We start from the raw sequence: 22,273 nt of genomic DNA on the forward strand, positions 1-22,273 counted from the left end.
AAGGGGGCGTGTCGACCTCCGCACGAGGCGGCGGCCGACACGCCCCCTCAATTCAACTCTATGGCAGAGCCGAAGCGCTGCCTTCGGCAATCTCCGGCTCTGCCATAGAGATGTATTGAGGGGGCGTGTCGACCGCCGCCTCGTGCGGGGGTCGACACCCGCTATCTCGGCGGAGAGCCGGGGCCCCGTACAGAGAGATCGCAGGGGGCCCCAGCGGTCGGACCCCCCGCGATCTCAAACTTATCCCCTATCCTTAGGATAGGGGATAAGTTTTTCACCACTGGACTACCCCTTTAAAAAAGGGTAAATGTTTTCAAATCAACTGGTGCCAAAACGTTCAAGAATACCAGTCATTAAACCATATTTTCTTCCCTAACTCCAATCATATTCTCTAACCACTCCTAACACCCCTCCTGCCCTAAAAAAAAATTAACATGATAACCTACCATGATTTAAGTGTACATCATTGGTCTTTGAGGAATTAAAAGGGGTATTTCGCCCCTGGATATTTTATCCCCTATCCCAATGGTTAGGGGTTAAGATGTCTGATTGTAGGCGGTCCGGTCGCTGGAACCCTCCACAACCTCCAGATGGCACCCCTGCATTTTTTTTTTTTTTTTATAGGAGGGTTTTATACTCCACCTCCTTGACTCAACACCCATTCACTTCAGTTGCCATAAACCAACCACCATGCTAAATCTTCTATTCATAAAATACAGGGAAGCAGCAGCGTGAATCCCAATATTAGCTGACCCCCCCACAATCCCATTATTACTCTCGTATACACTCAAAATAAATCAAACAATTAAATGAGACACTATCTTTAAAATAATGAGGGCAAACTTACCCGGCCGCCATACTGAAGCATGGGAGCTGGAAGCACCCTACCAGTGAGCTCTGTCATTTCATTATGTACAACTATGCCAAACTCTTTCAGATATGGGTCTGGTCCTCCAACCATGCTATTACTTTTCACCTGAAGAGAGAAAAAAAATAATTCTGAGCTGAGCATTTACATTACATTCTATCATTTGGACAACTAAGCTGTGTGAACATCACCAGAATTTGTTATTGCTTGTTAGTAAATCCAAGCACAGTCAGTCTGATATCCACACAAGACATATGCTGCAGAGGCGGTGAGGCTGCATGTGAAAAAGAAAATGAACACACTGTATAGTAGCAAAAAGTAGTAGTGTCATAGTACTCAATTACACTTGGACATAAGTATGCACAACACATGGTTTCTGTATTGCTTCCTTGTTCTATACAGTGTTTTGAGTTGTCCATTTTCATTTGTTTCATTTTTATTAAATCAGGAACTTTTTGCCATTTTTCCTAAGGAGCAAATTAAGTATGTAAACTATGCAAAAAAAGATCATGCAGTTTAAATTTTTTTTTACCCCATTAGGGCAAATAAAATGATCTTTAAAAAAAAAATATAAAGCCAATAATTTTTTGCGTATTCGTGTTTCTCCTCGTCTTTTAAAAGAGACAACAGAGTGCTTGTTCTTTGCAGAACTAATTATACCTCACAACGACCTTTAATTTTAAGAAATAAAATAGGACAGCGCATGTCCTTAGAGGGTGACAGAATACAGATCTGTAATGATCTATATCTAGATATAAGGTAAGAAACTAGACCTGGCTTTCACCAAGAAATCTGCATGAAGTACAAGTAAATTTTGCTGAAAACTCACAGCTCATTTCCCCTCGATATAGCAACAGATGCAAAATTCAAATTCAAATTTGCAGCATAAGAAAGCTGAAAAGTTCATAGGTCGCAAGATCAAAAATTTATACTAAACTAAAACTTCTTCCTTGATGTCACAGCTAAAGAAGCACTCACCAGCCTGCTGATCTCTTCCTGCCTGTCTGGGGCAGACCTGGCTGTAGCTTTGATCATAGTGGACGTCTGGTTATCAGTCAGCTTTTTAATGCATCGTTGTCCAGCCACAATGTTACAGACCTGTCAGATTGCAAATAAGTCATCAGTTAGAAAATGTTTAATGATCTTGAGTGTTTCAGCTCTTATTACATTTATCTGTTCTGAAACATTACTTTGTAGGTTGCCAATTCAGCACTTCCCTCTTGACTACTTAGACAAGAAAATTCTTGACTTGCAGACCTCACAACTTTATACTCCCACTTACTAACACAGCACACCTTTAGTTTTTATAAAAGCACTTACCTCAAGGGGTAAATAGGTGTGTTTCTGCTCTTGACCCACTTGTAGACATGGCAAATGAGGATATTTCAACTGCAAACTGTATTTTTGCTTAAAGTATTGGGCCACGGTACACTCCATTGCCTGGCCATTCTCTAACTGCAAGGGAAAACTACAAAAAAACAAAACAAAAAAAAAAACATTAACTCCAAAGGCTAGATGTATTCAATGAGAAATAGATGTATGTAGACTTTGGTCACAGAAAAAGGCGGTCCTGTTTATGTCAGTATTGTATCCCAGTCAGCTCATTCTCCACAAGACAACTGAGGTTATCAGCTAAATGAAAACTAAAGTATTACCTAATAAAAATAGTAAAATAATAAAGCATATTTTAGTCTCTCTAGAATTTCTTTATAATAGAAAGAGTATTGTCAGCAGAATAAAACTACATGGTTCATCTAGCCTGCCCTTATATATAATTCTTATTTAAAAATAAAATACCGTATTTATCGGCGTATAACACGCACTTTTAAAACTTAAATTTAAGGCAAAAAGCCTGCCTGCGTGTTATACGCCGATTAGTCTTCTGGTCACTGATTTAAAGCGGCTGCAGCAGCGGCTGCTTGTCAAGTATTAACAGCACGGCCGCTTTAAAATCCGTGACCAGCGGCATCTCCTCCCCGCACTGTCACTTGTTTTCTCCCGCACTATCCACAGATACTGATGGATAGTGCGGGAGACGCTGATTAAAATGAGCCCTACCTTGTCCGGATCTGCCCTACCTTTTAAACAGCATCTCCCGCACTATCCACCAGTACCTGTGGATAGTGCGGGAGAAAACAAGTGAGTTTTACTTTTCATTTTCCCTACCTCCCCCTCCCTCCTCATTCCCCCTTTCCCGGCTTTTCATAGATTTGTTTATGTTCCTTACCTGGCTGCACTTCGGCAGGTCAGGTAAGGCCGAGGGGGGGTCTTGCGGGCTGTGGTCATGAAGCAGATGAACGACGTCCTCTGCCAGCTTCTCTGTCACTTTTCATTTCCTGTAGTCGCCGCCGAAAAGTGACATCCCTGATGCAGCACAGAGAAGCCGGGAGAGGACGTCACTCATCTGCTTCACTGACCGCAGCCCGCTAGACAGCGCAGCCAGGCATGAGACATGGGGGGTGGCGATGAGAGGGGTAAATGTGGCACAGGGACTGATAAAAGGGAAGGAATGATGTGGCACTGGAGGGGACACGACCAAACTGAGGTGCAGAAGAAAACGAAGTTGGGGGGATGATGTGGCATTTAGTCCAAGTAATTTATTTTACATTTTATTTTTTTACTTAAATTTTGCTGTTAAAATGGGGGTGCGTGTTATACGCCGATAAATACGGTATATGTTTATTCCAGGCATGCTTACATTCACTTCCTGTGGATTCACAAACCCCCCCCAGGGATAATATCACATTGTGCTCCCATGTTCTTGTGTTTAGTTTCTTATTAAACCCCCCCCCCAACCTTATTTAACCTTTTAACATATAAATGGTTTCGCTCATGCTCCCTCTTCCCCAGAATGCTTCTAAACAGAATACTAAAATGTCTTCGATTTTTACCCATTAGGGTGCATGCACACTACGTTTCTTAAGATATGGGACAGTATACGGCTGGGGAGAGGGGGGCGGAGAGTCAGGGGTGGGGCAACCGTACGCTGCCATATGCGGTCCCGTATCTAATGCATTTCAATGAGCGACTGGAGTGAAACGCTGCCTCCGGTCGGCTCAGTTTTGGCCCGTATACGGTTTCCCGACCGGACCTACAAACGTAGTCAACAGCGTTTTTAGGTCCGGTCAGGAAACCGTATACGGGGCAAAACGGAGCCAACCGGAGGCAGCGTTTCACTCCGGTTGCTCATTGAAATTCATTAGATACAGGAGCGCATACGGCAACGAGCGGTTGCCCCGCCCCCGACTCTCCGCCCCCCTCTCCCCAACCGTATATGGTCCCATATCTTAACATAGCGTGCATGCACCCTAAGACCTCATACTTTACTGTAAAGTGACAACTAGAGATGAGAGAACTTACAGTAAATTCGATTCGTCACGAACTTCTCAGCTCGGCGGTTGCTGACTTTTCCTGCATAAATTAGTTCAGCTTTCCGGTGGGCTGGAAAAGGTGGATACAGTCCTAGGAAAGAGTCTCCTAGAACTGTATCCACCTTTTCCAGCCCACGGGAGCACCTGAAAGCTGAACTAATTTATGCAGGAAAAGTCAGCAACCGCCGAGCCGAGAAGTTCGTGACAAATCGAATTTACTGTAAGTTCGCTCATCTCTAGTGACACAACCCAATACATTTTAGTTTTAAAAAGGCTTAAAAATTTTTTCACCAACTGGGATACAACAGAAGCAGCTCAGGGCAGCGCACAGATGTTAATGTTGTCAATACAGTAAATATCTAAATGGGTATTATCAGATACAAAAACTTTTTATATGTTGTACATCTTGACAACACATTAACCTTTCTAATACACTTCATAAGAAAAGGTTATTTCCTTTTAATAGAAGTCATAGCTTATAAAATCATGGCTTTATCCAAGCTGAAGCACAGGTTGGGAAAAAGGCCAGTAAGTGAGGGTGGGCTAGCACTCTGTGCTCTCTGTCTGATAGGAACGGCGAGAGCACAGAGGTGGAGTGCTGTAGGAACGGCGAGAGCACAGAGGTGGAGTGCTGTAGGAACGGCGAGAGCACAGAGGTGGAGTGCTGTCGGACCGGCGAGAGCACAGAGGAGGAGTGCTGTCGGACCGGCGAGAGCACAGAGGAGGAGTGCTGTCGGACCGGCGAGAGCACAGAGGAGGAGTGCTGTCGGACCGGCGAGAGCACAGAGGAGGAGTGCTGTCGGACCGGCGAGAGCACAGAGGAGGAGTGCTGTCGGACCGGCGAGAGCACAGAGGAGGAGTGCTGTCGGACCGGCGAGAGCACAGAGGAGGAGTGCTGTCGGACCGGCGAGAGCACAGAGGAGGAGTGCTGTCGGACCGGCGAGAGCACAGAGGAGGAGTGCTGTCGGACCGGCGAGAGCACAGAGGAGGAGTGCTGTCGGACCGGCGAGAGCACAGAGGAGGAGTGCTGTCGGACCGGCGAGAGCACAGAGGAGGAGTGCTGTCGGACCGGCGAGAGCACAGAGGAGGAGTGCTGTCGGACCGGCGAGAGCACAGAGGAGGAGTGCTGTCGGACCGGCGAGAGCACAGAGGAGGAGTGCTGTCGGACCGGCGAGAGCACAGAGGAGGAGTGCTGTCGGACCGGCGAGAGCACAGAGGAGGAGTGCTGTCGGACCGGCGAGAGCACAGAGGAGGAGTGCTGTCGGACCGGCGAGAGCACAGAGGAGGAGTGCTGTCGGACCGGCGAGAGCACAGAGGAGTGCTGTCGGACCGGCGAGAGCACAGAGGAGTGCTGTCGGACCGGCGAGAGCACAGAGGAGTGCTGTCGGACCGGCGAGAGCACAGAGGAGTGCTGTCGGACCGGCGAGAGCACAGAGGAGTGCTGTCGGACCGGCGAGAGCACAGAGGAGTGCTGTCGGACCGGCGAGAGCACAGAGGAGTGCTGTCGGACCGGCGAGAGCACAGAGGAGTGCTGTCGGACCGGCGAGAGCACAGAGGAGTGCTGTCGGACCGGCGAGAGCACAGAGGAGTGCTGTCGGACCGGCGAGAGCACAGAGGAGTGCTGTCGGACCGGCGAGAGCACAGAGGAGTGCTGTCGGACCGGCGAGAGCACAGAGGAGTGCTGTCGGACCGGCGAGAGCACAGAGGAGTGCTGTCGGACCGGCGAGAGCACAGAGGAGTGCTGTCGGACCGGCGAGAGCACAGAGGAGTGCTGTCGGACCGGCGAGAGCACAGAGGAGTGCTGTCGGACCGGCGAGAGCACAGAGGAGTGCTGTCGGACCGGCGAGAGCACAGAGGAGTGCTGTCGGACCGGCGAGAGCACAGAGGAGTGCTGTCGGACCGGCGAGAGCACAGAGGAGTGCTGTCGGACCGGCGAGAGCACAGAGGAGTGCTGTCGGACCGGCGAGAGCACAGAGGAGTGCTGTCGGACCGGCGAGAGCACAGAGGAGTGCTGTCGGACCGGCGAGAGCACAGAGGAGTGCTGTCGGACCGGCGAGAGCACAGAGGAGTGCTGTCGGACCGGCGAGAGCACAGAGGAGTGCTGTCGGACCGGCGAGAGCACAGAGGAGTGCTGTCGGACCGGCGAGAGCACAGAGGAGTGCTGTCGGACCGGCGAGAGCACAGAGGAGTGCTGTCGGACCGGCGAGAGCACAGAGGAGTGCTGTCGGACCGGCGAGAGCACAGAGGAGTGCTGTCGGACCGGCGAGAGCACAGAGGAGTGCTGTCGGACCGGCGAGAGCACAGAGGAGTGCTGTCGGACCGGCGAGAGCACAGAGGAGTGCTGTCGGACCGGCGAGAGCACAGAGGAGTGCTGTCGGACCGGCGAGAGCACAGAGGAGTGCTGTCGGACCGGCGAGAGCACAGAGGAGTGCTGTCGGACCGGCGAGAGCACAGAGGAGTGCTGTCGGACCGGCGAGAGCACAGAGGAGTGCTGTCGGACCGGCGAGAGCACAGAGGAGTGCTGTCGGACCGGCGAGAGCACAGAGGAGTGCTGTCGGACCGGCGAGAGCACAGAGGAGTGCTGTCGGACCGGCGAGAGCACAGAGGAGTGCTGTCGGACCGGCGAGAGCACAGAGGAGTGCTGTCGGACCGGCGAGAGCACAGAGGAGTGCTGTCGGACCGGCGAGAGCACAGAGGAGTGCTGTCGGACCGGCGAGAGCACAGAGGAGTGCTGTCGGACCGGCGAGAGCACAGAGGAGTGCTGTCGGACCGGCGAGAGCACAGAGGAGTGCTGTCGGACCGGCGAGAGCACAGAGGAGTGCTGTCGGACCGGCGAGAGCACAGAGGAGTGCTGTCGGACCGGCGAGAGCACAGAGGAGTGCTGTCGGACCGGCGAGAGCACAGAGGAGTGCTGTCGGACCGGCGAGAGCACAGAGGAGTGCTGTCGGACCGGCGAGAGCACAGAGGAGTGCTGTCGGACCGGCGAGAGCACAGAGGAGTGCTGTCGGACCGGCGAGAGCACAGAGGAGTGCTGTCGGACCGGCGAGAGCACAGAGGAGTGCTGTCGGACCGGCGAGAGCACAGAGGAGTGCTGTCGGACCGGCGAGAGCACAGAGGAGTGCTGTCGGACCGGCGAGAGCACAGAGGAGTGCTGTCGGACCGGCGAGAGCACAGAGGAGTGCTGTCGGACCGGCGAGAGCACAGAGGAGTGCTGTCGGACCGGCGAGAGCACAGAGGAGTGCTGTCGGACCGGCGAGAGCACAGAGGAGTGCTGTCGGACCGGCGAGAGCACAGAGGAGTGCTGTCGGACCGGCGAGAGCACAGAGGAGTGCTGTCGGACCGGCGAGAGCACAGAGGAGTGCTGTCGGACCGGCGAGAGCACAGAGGAGTGCTGTCGGACCGGCGAGAGCACAGAGGAGTGCTGTCGGACCGGCGAGAGCACAGAGGAGTGCTGTCGGACCGGCGAGAGCACAGAGGAGTGCTGTCGGACCGGCGAGAGCACAGAGGAGTGCTGTCGGACCGGCGAGAGCACAGAGGAGTGCTGTCGGACCGGCGAGAGCACAGAGGAGTGCTGTCGGACCGGCGAGAGCACAGAGGAGTGCTGTCGGACCGGCGAGAGCACAGAGGAGTGCTGTCGGACCGGCGAGAGCACAGAGGAGTGCTGTCGGACCGGCGAGAGCACAGAGGAGTGCTGTCGGACCGGCGAGAGCACAGAGGAGTGCTGTCGGACCGGCGAGAGCACAGAGGAGTGCTGTCGGACCGGCGAGAGCACAGAGGAGTGCTGTCGGACCGGCGAGAGCACAGAGGAGTGCTGTCGGACCGGCGAGAGCACAGAGGAGTGCTGTCGGACCGGCGAGAGCACAGAGGAGTGCTGTCGGACCGGCGAGAGCACAGAGGAGTGCTGTCGGACCGGCGAGAGCACAGAGGAGTGCTGTCGGACCGGCGAGAGCACAGAGGAGTGCTGTCGGACCGGCGAGAGCACAGAGGAGTGCTGTCGGACCGGCGAGAGCACAGAGGAGTGCTGTCGGACCGGCGAGAGCACAGAGGAGTGCTGTCGGACCGGCGAGAGCACAGAGGAGTGCTGTCGGACCGGCGAGAGCACAGAGGAGTGCTGTCGGACCGGCGAGAGCACAGAGGAGTGCTGTCGGACCGGCGAGAGCACAGAGGAGTGCTGTCGGACCGGCGAGAGCACAGAGGAGTGCTGTCGGACCGGCGAGAGCACAGAGGAGTGCTGTCGGACCGGCGAGAGCACAGAGGAGTGCTGTCGGACCGGCGAGAGCACAGAGGAGTGCTGTCGGACCGGCGAGAGCACAGAGGAGTGCTGTCGGACCGGCGAGAGCACAGAGGAGTGCTGTCGGACCGGCGAGAGCACAGAGGAGTGCTGTCGGACCGGCGAGAGCACAGAGGAGTGCTGTCGGACCGGCGAGAGCACAGAGGAGTGCTGTCGGACCGGCGAGAGCACAGAGGAGTGCTGTCGGACCGGCGAGAGCACAGAGGAGTGCTGTCGGACCGGCGAGAGCACAGAGGAGTGCTGTCGGACCGGCGAGAGCACAGAGGAGTGCTGTCGGACCGGCGAGAGCACAGAGGAGTGCTGTCGGACCGGCGAGAGCACAGAGGAGTGCTGTCGGACCGGCGAGAGCACAGAGGAGTGCTGTCGGACCGGCGAGAGCACAGAGGAGTGCTGTCGGACCGGCGAGAGCACAGAGGAGTGCTGTCGGACCGGCGAGAGCACAGAGGAGTGCTGTCGGACCGGCGAGAGCACAGAGGAGTGCTGTCGGACCGGCGAGAGCACAGAGGAGTGCTGTCGGACCGGCGAGAGCACAGAGGAGTGCTGTCGGACCGGCGAGAGCACAGAGGAGTGCTGTCGGACCGGCGAGAGCACAGAGGAGTGCTGTCGGACCGGCGAGAGCACAGAGGAGTGCTGTCGGACCGGCGAGAGCACAGAGGAGTGCTGTCGGACCGGCGAGAGCACAGAGGAGTGCTGTCGGACCGGCGAGAGCACAGAGGAGTGCTGTCGGACCGGCGAGAGCACAGAGGAGTGCTGTCGGACCGGCGAGAGCACAGAGGAGTGCTGTCGGACCGGCGAGAGCACAGAGGAGTGCTGTCGGACCGGCGAGAGCACAGAGGAGTGCTGTCGGACCGGCGAGAGCACAGAGGAGTGCTGTCGGACCGGCGAGAGCACAGAGGAGTGCTGTCGGACCGGCGAGAGCACAGAGGAGTGCTGTCGGACCGGCGAGAGCACAGAGGAGTGCTGTCGGACCGGCGAGAGCACAGAGGAGTGCTGTCGGACCGGCGAGAGCACAGAGGAGTGCTGTCGGACCGGCGAGAGCACAGAGGAGTGCTATCGGACAGGAGAGAGCACAGAGGAGTGCTATCGGACAGGAGAGAGCACAGGAGTGCTATCGGACAGGAGAGAGCACAGAGGAGTGCTATCGGACAGGAGAGAGCACAGAGGAGTGCTATCGGACAGGAGAGAGCACAGAGGAGTGCTATCGGACAGGAGAGAGCACAGAGGAGTGCTATCGGACAGGAGAGAGAACAGAGGAGTACTATCAGACAGGAGAGAGAACAGAGGAGTGCTAGCCCACCCTCTCTTACTGGACCTTGCCTAAGCCTGTGCTTCAGCTTGGACAAAGCCATGATTTTGTAAGCCAGGATTTCTATAAAAAGGAAATAAAAATTTCTTATGAAGTATATTAGAAAGGTTAATGTTTTGCCAACCTGTACAACATATTAATTTTTTTTAATCTGACCATTTAACCCCTTAAGGATGCAGGACATAAATGTACATCCTGGTGCGGTGGTATTTAACGCACCAGGACGTACATTTACGTCCTGTACATAACCGCGGGCATCGGAGCGATGCCTGTGTCATGCGCGGCTGATCCCGGCTGCTGATCGCAGCCAGGGACCCGCCGGTAATGGCCGACACCCGCGATCTCGCAGGTGTCCACCATTAACCCCTCAGGTGCCGGGATCAATACAGATCCCGTCATCTGCGGCAGTGCGCGATTTCAATGAATGATCGGAACGCCCGCAGCGCTGCTGCAGGGATCCGATCATTCAGAACGCCGCACGGAGGTCCCCTCACCTTCCTCCTTCCGGCTCCTGGCGTCTCCTGCTATGGTCTGAGATCGAGCAGACCAGAGCAGAAGATGGCTGATAACACTGATCTGTTCTATGTCCTATACATAGAACAGATCAGTATTAGCAATCATGGTATTGCTATGAATAGACCCCTATGGGGACTATTCAAGTGTAAAAAAAAAAATGTATAAAAAATGTAAAAAAAATGTAAAAGTAAAAAAAGTGAAAAATCCCCTCCCCCAATAAAAAAGTAAAACGTCAGTTTTTTCCTATTTTACACCCAAAAAGCGTAAAAAATAAATTTTATACACATATTTGGTATCGCCGCGTGCGTAAATGTCCGAACTATTAAAATAAAATGTTAATGATCCCGTACAGGGAACGGCGTGAACGAAAAAAAAAAAAAAATTTCCACAATTGCTACTTTAATACATTTTATTAAAAAAAATTATAAAAAAATGTATTAAAAGTTTTTTATATGCAAATGTGGTATCAAAAAAAAAAGTACAGATCATGGTGCAAAAAATGAGCCCTCATACCTCCACTTACACGGAAAAATAAAAAAGTTAGAGGTCATCAAAATAAAGGGATTATAAACGTACTAATTTGGTTAAAAAGTTTGTGATTTTTTTTTTTAAGCGCACCAATAATAGAAAAGTATGTAATAATGGGTATCATTTTAATCGTATTGACCCTCAGAATAAAGAACACATGTCATTTTTACCATAAATTGTACGGCGTGAAAACGAAACCTTCCAAAATCATCAAAATTGCGTTTTTCTTTTTAATTTCCCCACAAAAATTGTGTTTTTTGGTTGCATTTTATGATATAATGAGTTATGTCATTACAAAGGACAACTGGTTGCGCAAAAAACAAGCCCTCATACTAGTCTGTGGATGAAAATATAAAAGTTATGATTTTAGAAGGCGAGGAGGAAAAAATTAAAAACCTAAAAATTTAATTGTCTGAGTCCTTAAAGGGGTAGTCCAGTGGTGAAAAACGTATCCCCTATCCTAAGGATAGGGGATAAGTTTGAGATCGCGGGAGGTCCGACCGCTGGGGCCCCCTGCGATCTCTCTGTACGGGGCCCCGGCTCTCCGCCCAGATAGCGGGTGTCGACCCCCGCATGAGGCGGCGGCCGACACGACCCCTCAATACATTTCTATGGCAGAGCCGGAGATTGCCGAAGGCAGTGCTTCGGCTCTGCCATAGAGTTGTATTGAGGGGGCGTGTCGGCCGCCGCCTCGTGCGGAGGTCGACACGCCCACTTCCCGCGGGCTGTCGGGGCTCCGTACAGGAGATCGCAGGGGGCTCCAGCGGTCGGACCCCCCCGCGATCTGCAACTTATCCCCTATCCTTAGGATAGGGGATAAGTTGCTCACCACTGGACTACTCCTTTAAGGGGTTAAAGAGCTTTGTAATTGGAAAGCAAATGACTAGGTCCTCCAGGATGGGGCTCACTCATACCATCATACCCTATGAATACAGGTAGCTATAAGCAGCTGGGTACTCACTACTAATGACTAATATTGGTGATCCTGCCAATATCACTAACCCTTCAGACCCTGTGATCAATGCTTATTAAAACTGAATATGAGGTTGCTCCCCTCCATTACCTCCTGCCATCAATCACCTGTTTTTATACAGTGCGCCTAAGGCTCCCATCTGTCCGCCAACCTCAAATGGGCAAAGGGGTCCCAAACATTCATGAGGTGAGCGGGCATATCAGTGCAGAAGGGATGGAGGCAGCAATGCTGAGTGTGCTGTGCCACACATCCATTGCGCAAAGTCTGCCATTTTCAGGTAAACCATGCCTAATACACCCTGTATTTCTGGAACCGGACCGCAGATATAGGTAAGCGATCTCTCATTGTAATCCAGTTCACCCGCACTATAGCCCTGTGTATTTGGTTTAGTGCAGGTGAACCCACTGTCAGTTTCCCTTTAAGTCGTGGAGGGAAAAAAAATATAAAAAAATTGGCTGTGTCCTTAACGCCAAAACACTCCTTAAAAAAGGGTCAAAAATGTATCACACCATTTCATAACAAAATAGAATGAAAATGTAGATATTTTTTTTTTATTATTATTTTTTTTTTTATTAAAAAAAACACACTATATATTTTTTCTATTTTGTAAGAGGTTTAGTGGAAATCTTACGTCTGATGACTTGCTGGTCTCCTGGTGACATTACACACTCTATATTTCCTCTTCATCTGTCCGCAGTGTGTGACCTCCACTTTAAGACCTTAAAAAGCAAGCATCCATGATTAAACAATGGAAACTATTCGAGCAACCAGAGGAAAGAAAGGACAAAAATTTGATGACTTACCCCTTATTTCTTTGGTGAATTTCACACGCTGGGAGTCAGTCAAAGGCTTGGTCTGCTCATTTATGTTCTGAACATCAAGGACTTCACACATGAACTCAATGACCGGCTGAGCGCGATAAAAAGCAGTTGCAGACACTTAAAGAAATAAAAAATCTGTAAGCTTTAGGCTCTAGCAGCATTAAAGGGGTACTCTAGCCCTAAGACATCTTATCCCCTATCTGTGTACCTCCTCTTTCCTCGTCACACTGAGGCTCAGCTAATAGTCAGTCACAGCAGTTGTCAGCCACAGACAATGCCTTTGTTTTCTTTCATATTTAAAGGGGTACTCAGGCCCTAAGAGATCTTATCCCCTATCCAAAGGATAGGAGATAAGATGTCTGATAGCAGGGGTCCTGCCGCTGGGGACCTCTGCAATCTCTCATGCAGCACCCACCTGTCTCGGCTGCACGCAGCGCTGGAGGCTCAGTGTCTGAAGCCTCACGACCACGGAGTATCATGACGTCACGACTCCCCCTCGTGACGTCCCGATACTCCGGCCCCGTGGTCGTGAGGCTTCAGACACTGAGCCTCCAGCGCTGCGTGCAGCCGAGACAGGTGGGTGCTGCATGAGAGATTGTAGGGGTCCCCAGCGGCGGGATCGCTACGATCAGACATCTTATACCCTATCCTATGGATAGGGGATAAGATATCTTCGGGCCGGAGTACACTTTAAATATGAAAGACAACAAACAAAGGGCCTTAAATGTACCAACCATATATTTTCTGCTGCACTAAAATTCTATATATTTCAGAACTTTCAAATCCAGTTTGAGGGAAAGTGTGTTTCAATACAGTAAAATAATTACAGTGGGAAAAAAAGCGCTTGAAGGACATTTGTCTTGTGTACTAGGCCACAAGTTGACATTTGGTCTTGCTCTAGTCGCAGACAATTTATGGGATAACCAGGGTGTAGCAGACCTTGCAAGTGTTGTAAGGTAATTTACAATGTTTATTAGAGATGAGCGAACTTACAGTAAATTCGATTCGTCACAAACGTCTCGGCTCGGCAGTTGATAACTTATCCTGCATAAATTATTTCAGCTTTCAGGTGCTCCGGTGGGCTGGAAAAGGTGGACACAGTCCTAGGAAAGAGTCTCCTAGGACTGTATCCACCTTTTCCAGCCCACGGGAGTACCTGAAAGCTGAAATAATTTATGCAGGAAAAGACATCAACTGCCGAGCCAAGAAGTACGTGTCGAATCGAATTTACTGTAAGTTTGCTCATCTCTAATGTTTATCTATAGAAAAAAATAAGAGCTGCAGTCATACAAATCCTTTTATTGCTTTTTGTGCAGCAAATTTAACTTTACCCTAAATCATTCATTCCATAGCACGTGGTGACACCAAATATACTTTTACATTTATGTTAAATTAGGAGAATAGAAAGGGGGGGGGTGATTTTAATTTTATTATGAGGGAGATTTATTAAAGGAGAAGTCTCATGCCAAAATATGTGCGGTCATTATGCCCGGGCTGCTGCTGCTTCCTTGGTGTCCCGTATCGCCGCTTCAGACCTCCGCTAGCGTCTCCTTCCTGGTTGCCATGGTCAACAAGTCACACTGAGGGATAGCTAATCGCTGGCCGCAGCGAGGTCTCCATTCCACTTGCGATAGGCTGAGCAGCAGTGTGATGCGTTGTGCTCCAACATTAGTAACAGAGGCAAAATGCATCACACTGCCACTCAGCTTAAGGCCGGCCGAGGCGGAACACTGCTGCGGCTGAAGATTAGCTGAGCCTCAGTGTGACGAGGAAAGAGGAGGAACACAGAAGCGGAGGTCTGAAGCGGCGAAACCAGGACACTACTTTAAAATGTATTTATTTTTTTTAATCTAGGGGCCTTTCATCCCAAACCCTTTCCATACACCCTTAACAGCCTAATGAAAAATCTGGGTTGTTAAAGGGGTTTAATGAACATGAGTGAAGTGTAGCCAATAATAAATCTTGTTTACCGTCAATATTCAGCATCATGTTCCACATCGCAGGACGCACAGACTGGTGAAAACCAAACCAGACTTCACGACCCCCACCCAGTGGATGATAGTAACCTTCAGGTGGTGAAAAGAATGAACGTCCAACTGGGGTATACCTGCAGAAAAGAGAAAAAAAAAAAAAGTTTAAGACAAAAAAACAAAACAAAGTCAGATAATGTATCATTACCCATACAGTTACTTCTTAATATACCTCATCGATGGCAAATGACGGGTGATAACATCCAGCGCTTGCACAGACTCTTCAGGAACCTCACTTAAATGCCCAGACAATGCCTCCAAAAGAAGCTGCAGGCTCACCACTGAAACCCACTGAATAGTCACTTTAAAAGTCTGGTCTTTACCCTCACCTGGAAGGGTCACTTCCAGATCAACCTGCAGAAAGGAATGAATATATGTATGTATAGTATTTATTTATCGGACATAAACCATCCATAAACTGCTGACACTGCATTTTCCATTCAGCTAGTAGGTAGAGACATATTGTGCGTAATCCACAACATATTACATTTAATAGTTCTAACAGAAGGAAGAACAAGTAATGGAAAAGACAGCCAAGACTATTCCTCACCCTGTCTCTCCCAATTGGCAGTGGATGTGCAGTGTACATATTCCTTTTACCATCGTAGCCTGGCTGACGGTCTCCAAATATCTGCATCTTGAAGTGTCGCACCATTGTATCAACCACCTCCCTATATGCAAGCAGGAAAGGTTAGCTGTAGCATACAGCTTTCCAAGTAGTTTAGGGAAAAAGCGATGCTAGTTCTAAAAAATATATTACCTGTTTACTCTTCTGGGTCTTTTCTCAGGTTTAATGTCCACGTCATAATGGTAGACATCAATTTTTGGTATCTGTACCTGGAAATGGTTTGCCAGGAGCCTGATAGGTTTTCCGAGGGTTCCCAAGCCAGGCCGCCGTGGAGGCTGGAAGAGGTTGGTCGGTGGAGGACCTGGGGAGTGCGGGGGGAGGAGGACAAAAGAAAATTTCAAATAAGATCCCAGTGTTTTTTAAACATTATAAAGCATTTTCTTGTAGTTAAGTCAAATAGGCAAAATACTTTTTAACCCTGCAACACCCTCCTTACTTCCACCCCTTTATCTTACTATACAAACTGTGTCTAAGTGTGCAGCAATACATATATTTTTTTTTATTGCATCTTGTCAGCTTTTACCACGGCATGTCTTTTGTTTGTTTTTTAAAGCACCTGAGATACAAGGCAGTTTTTTTTGGTGGTGGTGGGGGGGCAGAGGGGGGGGGGGGGGAGATGGCAGAGCACGTGGCCCCGCCTGCAAACCTCACTGAACACACGGTGCTGTCGCTTGGTAGCCCTGTGTGTGTGCTGATCGGTGAATACACAGCAGATTTTGCGCAACATGAAATACACTGCGTACGCACTACGTGCGACCATATAGCAGACTGCATGCCTTACAAACATGTACGGTGATTGACCAGACGATGTCAGCCGCACGCGTGCCAGATCATTTCTTTTCCACCTTAGATGGGCCAAATAATGCCATGACATGAGCGCTGATCTATGAGATTGGAGCTCATTTAAAGGGTCCCTCATGATTTTTTGACAAATGACTACTATCATTCAGCACTGTACACAGAAGTCATTTGTCTACACGACACTATAAAATTCTGCGCCTGAACGAGCACAATTCTTCCTGCTATTTATTTCGATGCATTTTGAGGGAGGTACCTCATAGAATGACACTGGGTCTCACGCTGAAGGCAGGTGTACTGGAGATGGAGGGGGGAGTTTTGTAAGGTCATTACATTCTAGAAGGTAGGGCCCTGCAAATTATCACTGAATTCTTCATGTGGCTCTTTACTTCCATGGTTTATTGGGCGACGAACAAGGATTTTTTTTAAGCCGCTATAAAATGACCAGATTAGTCAACCATTTAGTTTAAATTACCAGGTCTATTACACAGGGCAATATCAGCCTATTTGACCAATAATATAGATAAGAGCTCTAAGGTTACCTAAGCTAAGAACTAGACAGTTTTAGTAAATTTGCCCAATGGGGGAGATTTATCAACTTGTCCAGAGGAAAAGTTGCTGAGTTGCCCATAGCAACTAACCAGATTGCTTTCATTTTTGAAAAAAAAAAGTCTGAGAAATGAAAGAAGCAATCTGATTGGTTGCTATGGGCAACTCAGCAACTTTTCCTCTGGACAGGTTTTGATGATTCTCCCCTAATGTGTTTAAAAGCTGCAACTATTAAAATATGTAGGTTTACTAAAGTCTAATATTCAGGTGACATGTAAATGCATGTTTATGGCCATGAAGAAATGTGGATATATATCCTTTGTTCCTCCAGAGAAGAGGTGTTAGAGCAGCGCATGAAGAAACGTAAGTCAACGGAGCCTCCACTGAACCCGCATACAATCCAATGTGTAACCAGACATGATTCTAATAACTATTGCAGTACCTGTCAGAGATCTTTTACTGGAATGAGGACCATTGAGATGGAAAAAAAAATAAAAAAAAAACAAAAAAAAAAAACACCTGTTTCCCTTTAGCAAAATACCTTATATTTTACAGGGGTACTCCGGTGGAAACCTCTTTTTTAATCAACTGGTGCCAGAAAGTTAAACAGATTTGAAAATAACTTCTATTAAAAAATCTTAATCCTTTCAGTACTTTTTAGGGGCTGTATACTAAAGAGAAATCCAAAAAAGAAATTCATTCCCTCTGATGTCATGACCACGGTGCTCTCTGCTGACCTCTGCTGTCCATTTTAGGAACTGTCCAGAGCAGCATATGTTTGCTATGGGGATTTTCTCCTGCTCTGGACAGTTCCTAAAATGGACAGCAGAGGTCAGCAGAGAGCACTGTGGTGCTGACATCAGAGGAAATGCATTTCTTTTTTGGATTTCTCTTTAGTATACAGCCCCTTAAAACTGGAAGGAATACCTTAAGATTAATAGAAGTGATTTACAAATCTTTTTAACCTTCTGACACCAGTTGATTTAAAAAAAATAAAGTTTTCCACAGGAGTACCCCTTTAATCCTTCCAGTACTTATCAGCTGTATACTAACTACAGAGGAAACACTTTTCTTTTTGGATTTCTCTTCTGTCACGACCACAGTGCTCTCTGATTACCTCTGCTGTCCATTTTAGGGACTGTCCAGAGCATCATGTGTTTACTACGGGGATTTTCTCCTGCTCTGGACAGTTCCTAAAATGAACAGCGGAGGTCAGCAGAGAGCACTGTAGTCATGACATCAGAGAAATCCAAAAAAAAGCATTTCCTATGTAGTATACAGCCGCTAATAAGTACTGGAAGGATAAATTTACAAATCTTTTTACCCTTCTGGCACCAGTTGAAAAAAAAAAAAAAAAAAGTTTTCCACTGGAGTAACCCTTTAACTGCCCTCAGCGGTCACATGAGCAACTAGCCCATACCAAAATCCAACATGACCAATCCTGAATATTTCGTCAACCATACTATCTGGGGACAGTCAGGAGTCCCCCAATGAGTGCAATATCACATTCCCAATATTAACTGCAGTTTTTGAAACCAAACCCCATGAATGGTTTTCCATTTGTGATTTGTGAATCAGCTCCTAACTGGTATTTAAAAACCTGAGAACGCAGCAATAACACAAACCCTAGACCAGGGTGCCTCCAGCTGCTGCAAAACTACAACTCTCAGCATGACTGGACAGCCAACGGCTGTCCAGGCATGCTGGGAGTTGTAGTTTTGCAACAGCTGGAGGCACCCTGGTTGGGAAACACTGGTTTAGACTGTAGGTGGATTGCCCAATTTGGCAGCTACATGCTATTTTAGCCACCTGTTCACATGAGTATATCCTTAACTAGGCTGCCTGCAGAGACCCCTCTTCCTAACCAGCCATATACACACGCTGCCCCAGCTATTTTTAGACACGAGAATGGTTCCTGATGTTAAAGCCAGTCACAATCCTGACATGATCAAGTGGACCAAGTGTTCCTGAGCAATGTGAAGCCTTGTCAATGAATTCACCACAGAAGCACATTGACTTTGTATAGCTGTATCGCTCAGATGACCAAGGGTGTACAAAGTTATTATAGTTGAAAGGTAGGCACCAGAATGTTTTTTAGTTTATTTTTTACTTTTATGTACAGCATTTCTTATTTAGTGTATAAATAAGTTTGCTTAAAGGGGTAGTCCAGTGGTGAAAAACGTATCCCCTATCTTAAGGATAGGGGATAAGTTTCAGATCGCAGGGAATCCGGCCGCTGGGACCCCCCCCCCCGCGATCTCCTGTACAGGGCCCCGGCTCGCTGGCCAGATAGCGCGTGTTGACCACCGAACAAAGTGGCCGCCGACACATCCCCACAATAAAACTATGGCAGAGCCGGAGATTGCCGAAGGCAGGGCTCCGGCTCTGCCATAGAGTTGTATTGGGAGGGCGTGTCTGTCACCGCTTCATGCGGAGGTCAACACGCCCCCTTCATGCGGGCTGTCGGGGCCCCGTACAGGAGATTGTGGGGGCCCCAGCAGTCGGACCCCCCGCAATCTGAAACTTATCCCCTATCCTTAGGATAGGGGATAAGTTTTTCACCACTGGACTACTCCTTTAAAGTGAACCTGCCACCTACCTATGCATCTGCTGACATTTTATATTTCCCATGACTGACTGCACTTAAAGGGGGAACTCCGGTGGAATTTTTTTTTTTTTTAAATGAACTGGCACCAGAAAGATAAACAGATTTGTATATTACTTCTATTAAAAAAAATCTTTATCCTTCCAGTACTTATTAGCAGCTGTACGCTACAGGGAAATTATTTGCTTTTTGAATTTCTTTGTCTTGTCCACACTGCTCTCTGCTGACACTTCTGTCACATAGGTTTGCTATGGGGATTTTCTCCTGCTCTGAACAGTTCCTGATTCGGGCATCAGGTGTCAGCAGAGAGCCCTGTGTACAAGACAAAAAAGAAATTGAAAAAAATAAATAAATAAATAAAGAATTTCCTCTGTAGCATAGAGCTGCTAAAAAGTACTGGAAGGATAAAGATTTTTTTTTTAATAAAAGTCATTTACAAATCTGTTTACCTTTCTGGCACTTGTTGATTTAAAATAAAAATAAACATTTTCCACCGGAGTATCAGCTATTTGTGTGTTTTTAAGTCAGTCGCTCCCACAGCACACAGCGATTGCTAAATTCAATTAAATACCCCGCGGATATTAAGTGCCGTAGATTTTGCTGGCACTGACATCTGCGGCGTATATCAAAGCTGAAATATGCAGCCTAAAATAAGCGCCCGACGTGCTGTGTGTGACCTACTGCCATCATGATCTGCTTTCCTTGTAGGTCCTCATTTCCTGGCCATCAGTACTGGTCATTTTAGTACTTATGCTAATGAGGACTAGGTAGACAAGGGGGGTGGTCGCCACTTCTCCCATTGTTGGGAACTGAGCAGTGGTGACTGCCCCCTTGGCTATCTAGGCCTTTGGTAGCATATTGGGGGAAGAAACTAACAGCACTGATAGATAGCTATGGTTTAGTAAAAAAAAAAAAATGAAAGGGAGCCTGAATGTGAAGAAGCAGCTGCACATGACAATGCAGTATCTATGAATTTCACAGTAGGTGAAATAACTACAAATCCTGTATACAAAAGCTGAGGCTGTGTGCTGGAAAAGAGCGCGTTCAGCATTGGGTAGATGAGGGCATTTGCAGACATGCATAAGACCGGGCATACTTCCCAAGTACAGGTCTTATGACAAACTCAACAAAAATAAATTACTATTATGCTGTTACCTTGAAACTAAGGTAAGTTTTTACATAAGTCAACAAAGGTCCTAACTACCTGGATCTTTTGCTCAACTATATTAGTAACTAGGGGAGAAAATAAATAAATAAAGAGTCAGATGTAGCAGTTATAATACTGAGCACATGCATCTCATTGTACAAGAGTATATAACTACATTTACATCATAATATCAACACCACTTGTTGTTTGCACAAGTAACACATTACAATGCTCAAAAATAATAATAATACAGGGAACACTTAAACAACACAATGTAACTCCAAGTCAATGACACTTCTGTGAAATCACACTGTCCACTCAGGAAGCAACACTGATTGACAATCAATTTCACATGCTGTTGTACAAATGGAACAGATAACAGGTGGAAATTATAGGCAATTAGCAAGACACCCCCAATAAAGGAGTGGTTCTGCAGGTGGTGACCACAGACCACTTCTCAAGTCCTATGCTTCCTGGCTCAAGTTTTGGTCATTTTTGAATGCTGGCGGTGCTTTCACTCTAGTGGTAGCATGAGACTGACTCTACAGCCCACACAAGTGGCTCAGGTAGTGCAGCTCAGCAAGAAGGTTTGCTGTGTCAGCGTCGTGTCACAGGCCAGTACATCAGGAGACGTGGAGGAGGCTGTAGGGGGGCAACAACTCAGCAGCAGGACCGCTACCTCCGCCTTTGTGCAAGGAGGAGAAGGAGGAGCACTGCCAGAGCCCTGCAAAGTGACCTGCAGCAGGCCACAAATGTACACATGTCCACTCAAATGGTCGGAAACAGACTCCATGAGGGTGGTATGAGGGCCCGACGTCCACAGTCTAGAGACTCCATGGAAAACGTTCTGCTGCCTGTAACATCCTCCAGCATGACAGGTTTGGAGGTGGGTCAGTAATGGTGTGGGGTGGCACTTCTTTGGGGGGCGGCACAGCCCTCCATGAGCTTGCCAGAGGTAGCCTGACTGCCATTAGGTCCAGAGATGAGATCCTCAGACCCCTTGTGAGACCATATGCTGGTGCAGTTGGCCCTGGGTTCCTCCTAATGCAAGACAATGCTAGACCTCATGTGGCAGCCGACACACCCCTCCATGTGGGATTCATGGAGGGGCGTGCCGTCTGCCACGTCATGCAGGGACGGAGCGCCCCCTCCTTTCCTGTAAATTGCTGCAGCCCTGTACAGGAGATCGCGGGGTGCCCCAGCGCTCGAACCCCCCGCAATCTAAAAACGTATCCCCTATCCTTCAGATAGGGGATAAAGTTCAGAGCACTACAGATCTCCTTTAATGTTCCCTTTATTTTTTTGAGTAGTATAACATTGTCCCAAAACTCCCTTTGTTATTAGGTGCATCATGGAACCAGACATACAAATCTGCTAGAGTCACCTTCGAGAAATAAACTCAAGTGCAGGTTGGTTTGGGTCATTAAACACATGTCAGTCTGGGACTCCGGGTCATAATACAGGTGCAGATACAAGACTGTATTGTGCTTATGTTTTACTGGCCTCAAAAGGACAAGCAGAATGGAAATAAAAGTATGAGGGGACAAAGCTAGAACATTGCACAATGTTCGGACTCCCCATAGGGAATGACAAGCAATGGCTGCAGTTGAAGTGTGCTCAATTTTGGGACATGACCTTCCCATGTTCTCCGGATTAGTGAGAATACCCCTTTTAAAAGGAACAGTAAACCTAGAAACACATGGTAACAGTTAACAGGTTAACAGGGGAACACTGCTTAATTTCCTATTTATCCTATCCATTAGTGAACAGAAAGGGAAAAGTATTCGCTAAGGGGTAGGGTTTAAAGGGGTTATCCACCATAAGGTGATTTTAGTACGTACC

At 48.4% G+C, this 22,273-nt stretch overlaps 1 protein-coding gene across 2 annotated transcripts in view; it reads right to left on the bottom strand.

Moving 5' to 3' along the window:
• The window catches only part of AGO4 (argonaute RISC component 4), a 43,072-nt gene that overhangs the window by 15,425 nt on the left and 5,374 nt on the right, over window positions 1–22,273 (bottom strand). Inside the window, exons 1-10 of one of the 2 annotated variants that reach the window (XM_056557197.1) lie at window positions 16,673–16,738; window positions 15,465–15,633; window positions 15,255–15,375; window positions 14,877–15,058; window positions 14,645–14,781; window positions 12,657–12,791; window positions 12,485–12,572; window positions 2,189–2,336; window positions 1,847–1,966; window positions 848–976 (exon numbers count right to left, since the gene is read on the bottom strand). In XM_056557197.1, coding sequence (XP_056413172.1) covers window positions 848–976; window positions 1,847–1,966; window positions 2,189–2,336; window positions 12,485–12,572; window positions 12,657–12,791; window positions 14,645–14,781; window positions 14,877–15,058; window positions 15,255–15,359 — 1,044 coding nt within the window. In that variant the 5' untranslated portion in view covers window positions 15,360–15,375; window positions 15,465–15,633; window positions 16,673–16,738. Of the gene's footprint in view, window positions 1–847; window positions 977–1,846; window positions 1,967–2,188; window positions 2,337–12,484; window positions 12,573–12,656; window positions 12,792–14,644; window positions 14,782–14,876; window positions 15,059–15,254; window positions 15,376–15,464; window positions 15,634–16,672; window positions 16,739–22,273 lie in introns of those variants that run through there. The other variant, XM_056557196.1, reaches the window with a different exon arrangement.

Source organism: Hyla sarda, chromosome 2, assembly GCF_029499605.1.
Source record: "Hyla sarda isolate aHylSar1 chromosome 2, aHylSar1.hap1, whole genome shotgun sequence".
Taxonomy (NCBI): Eukaryota; Metazoa; Chordata; class Amphibia; order Anura; family Hylidae; genus Hyla; species Hyla sarda.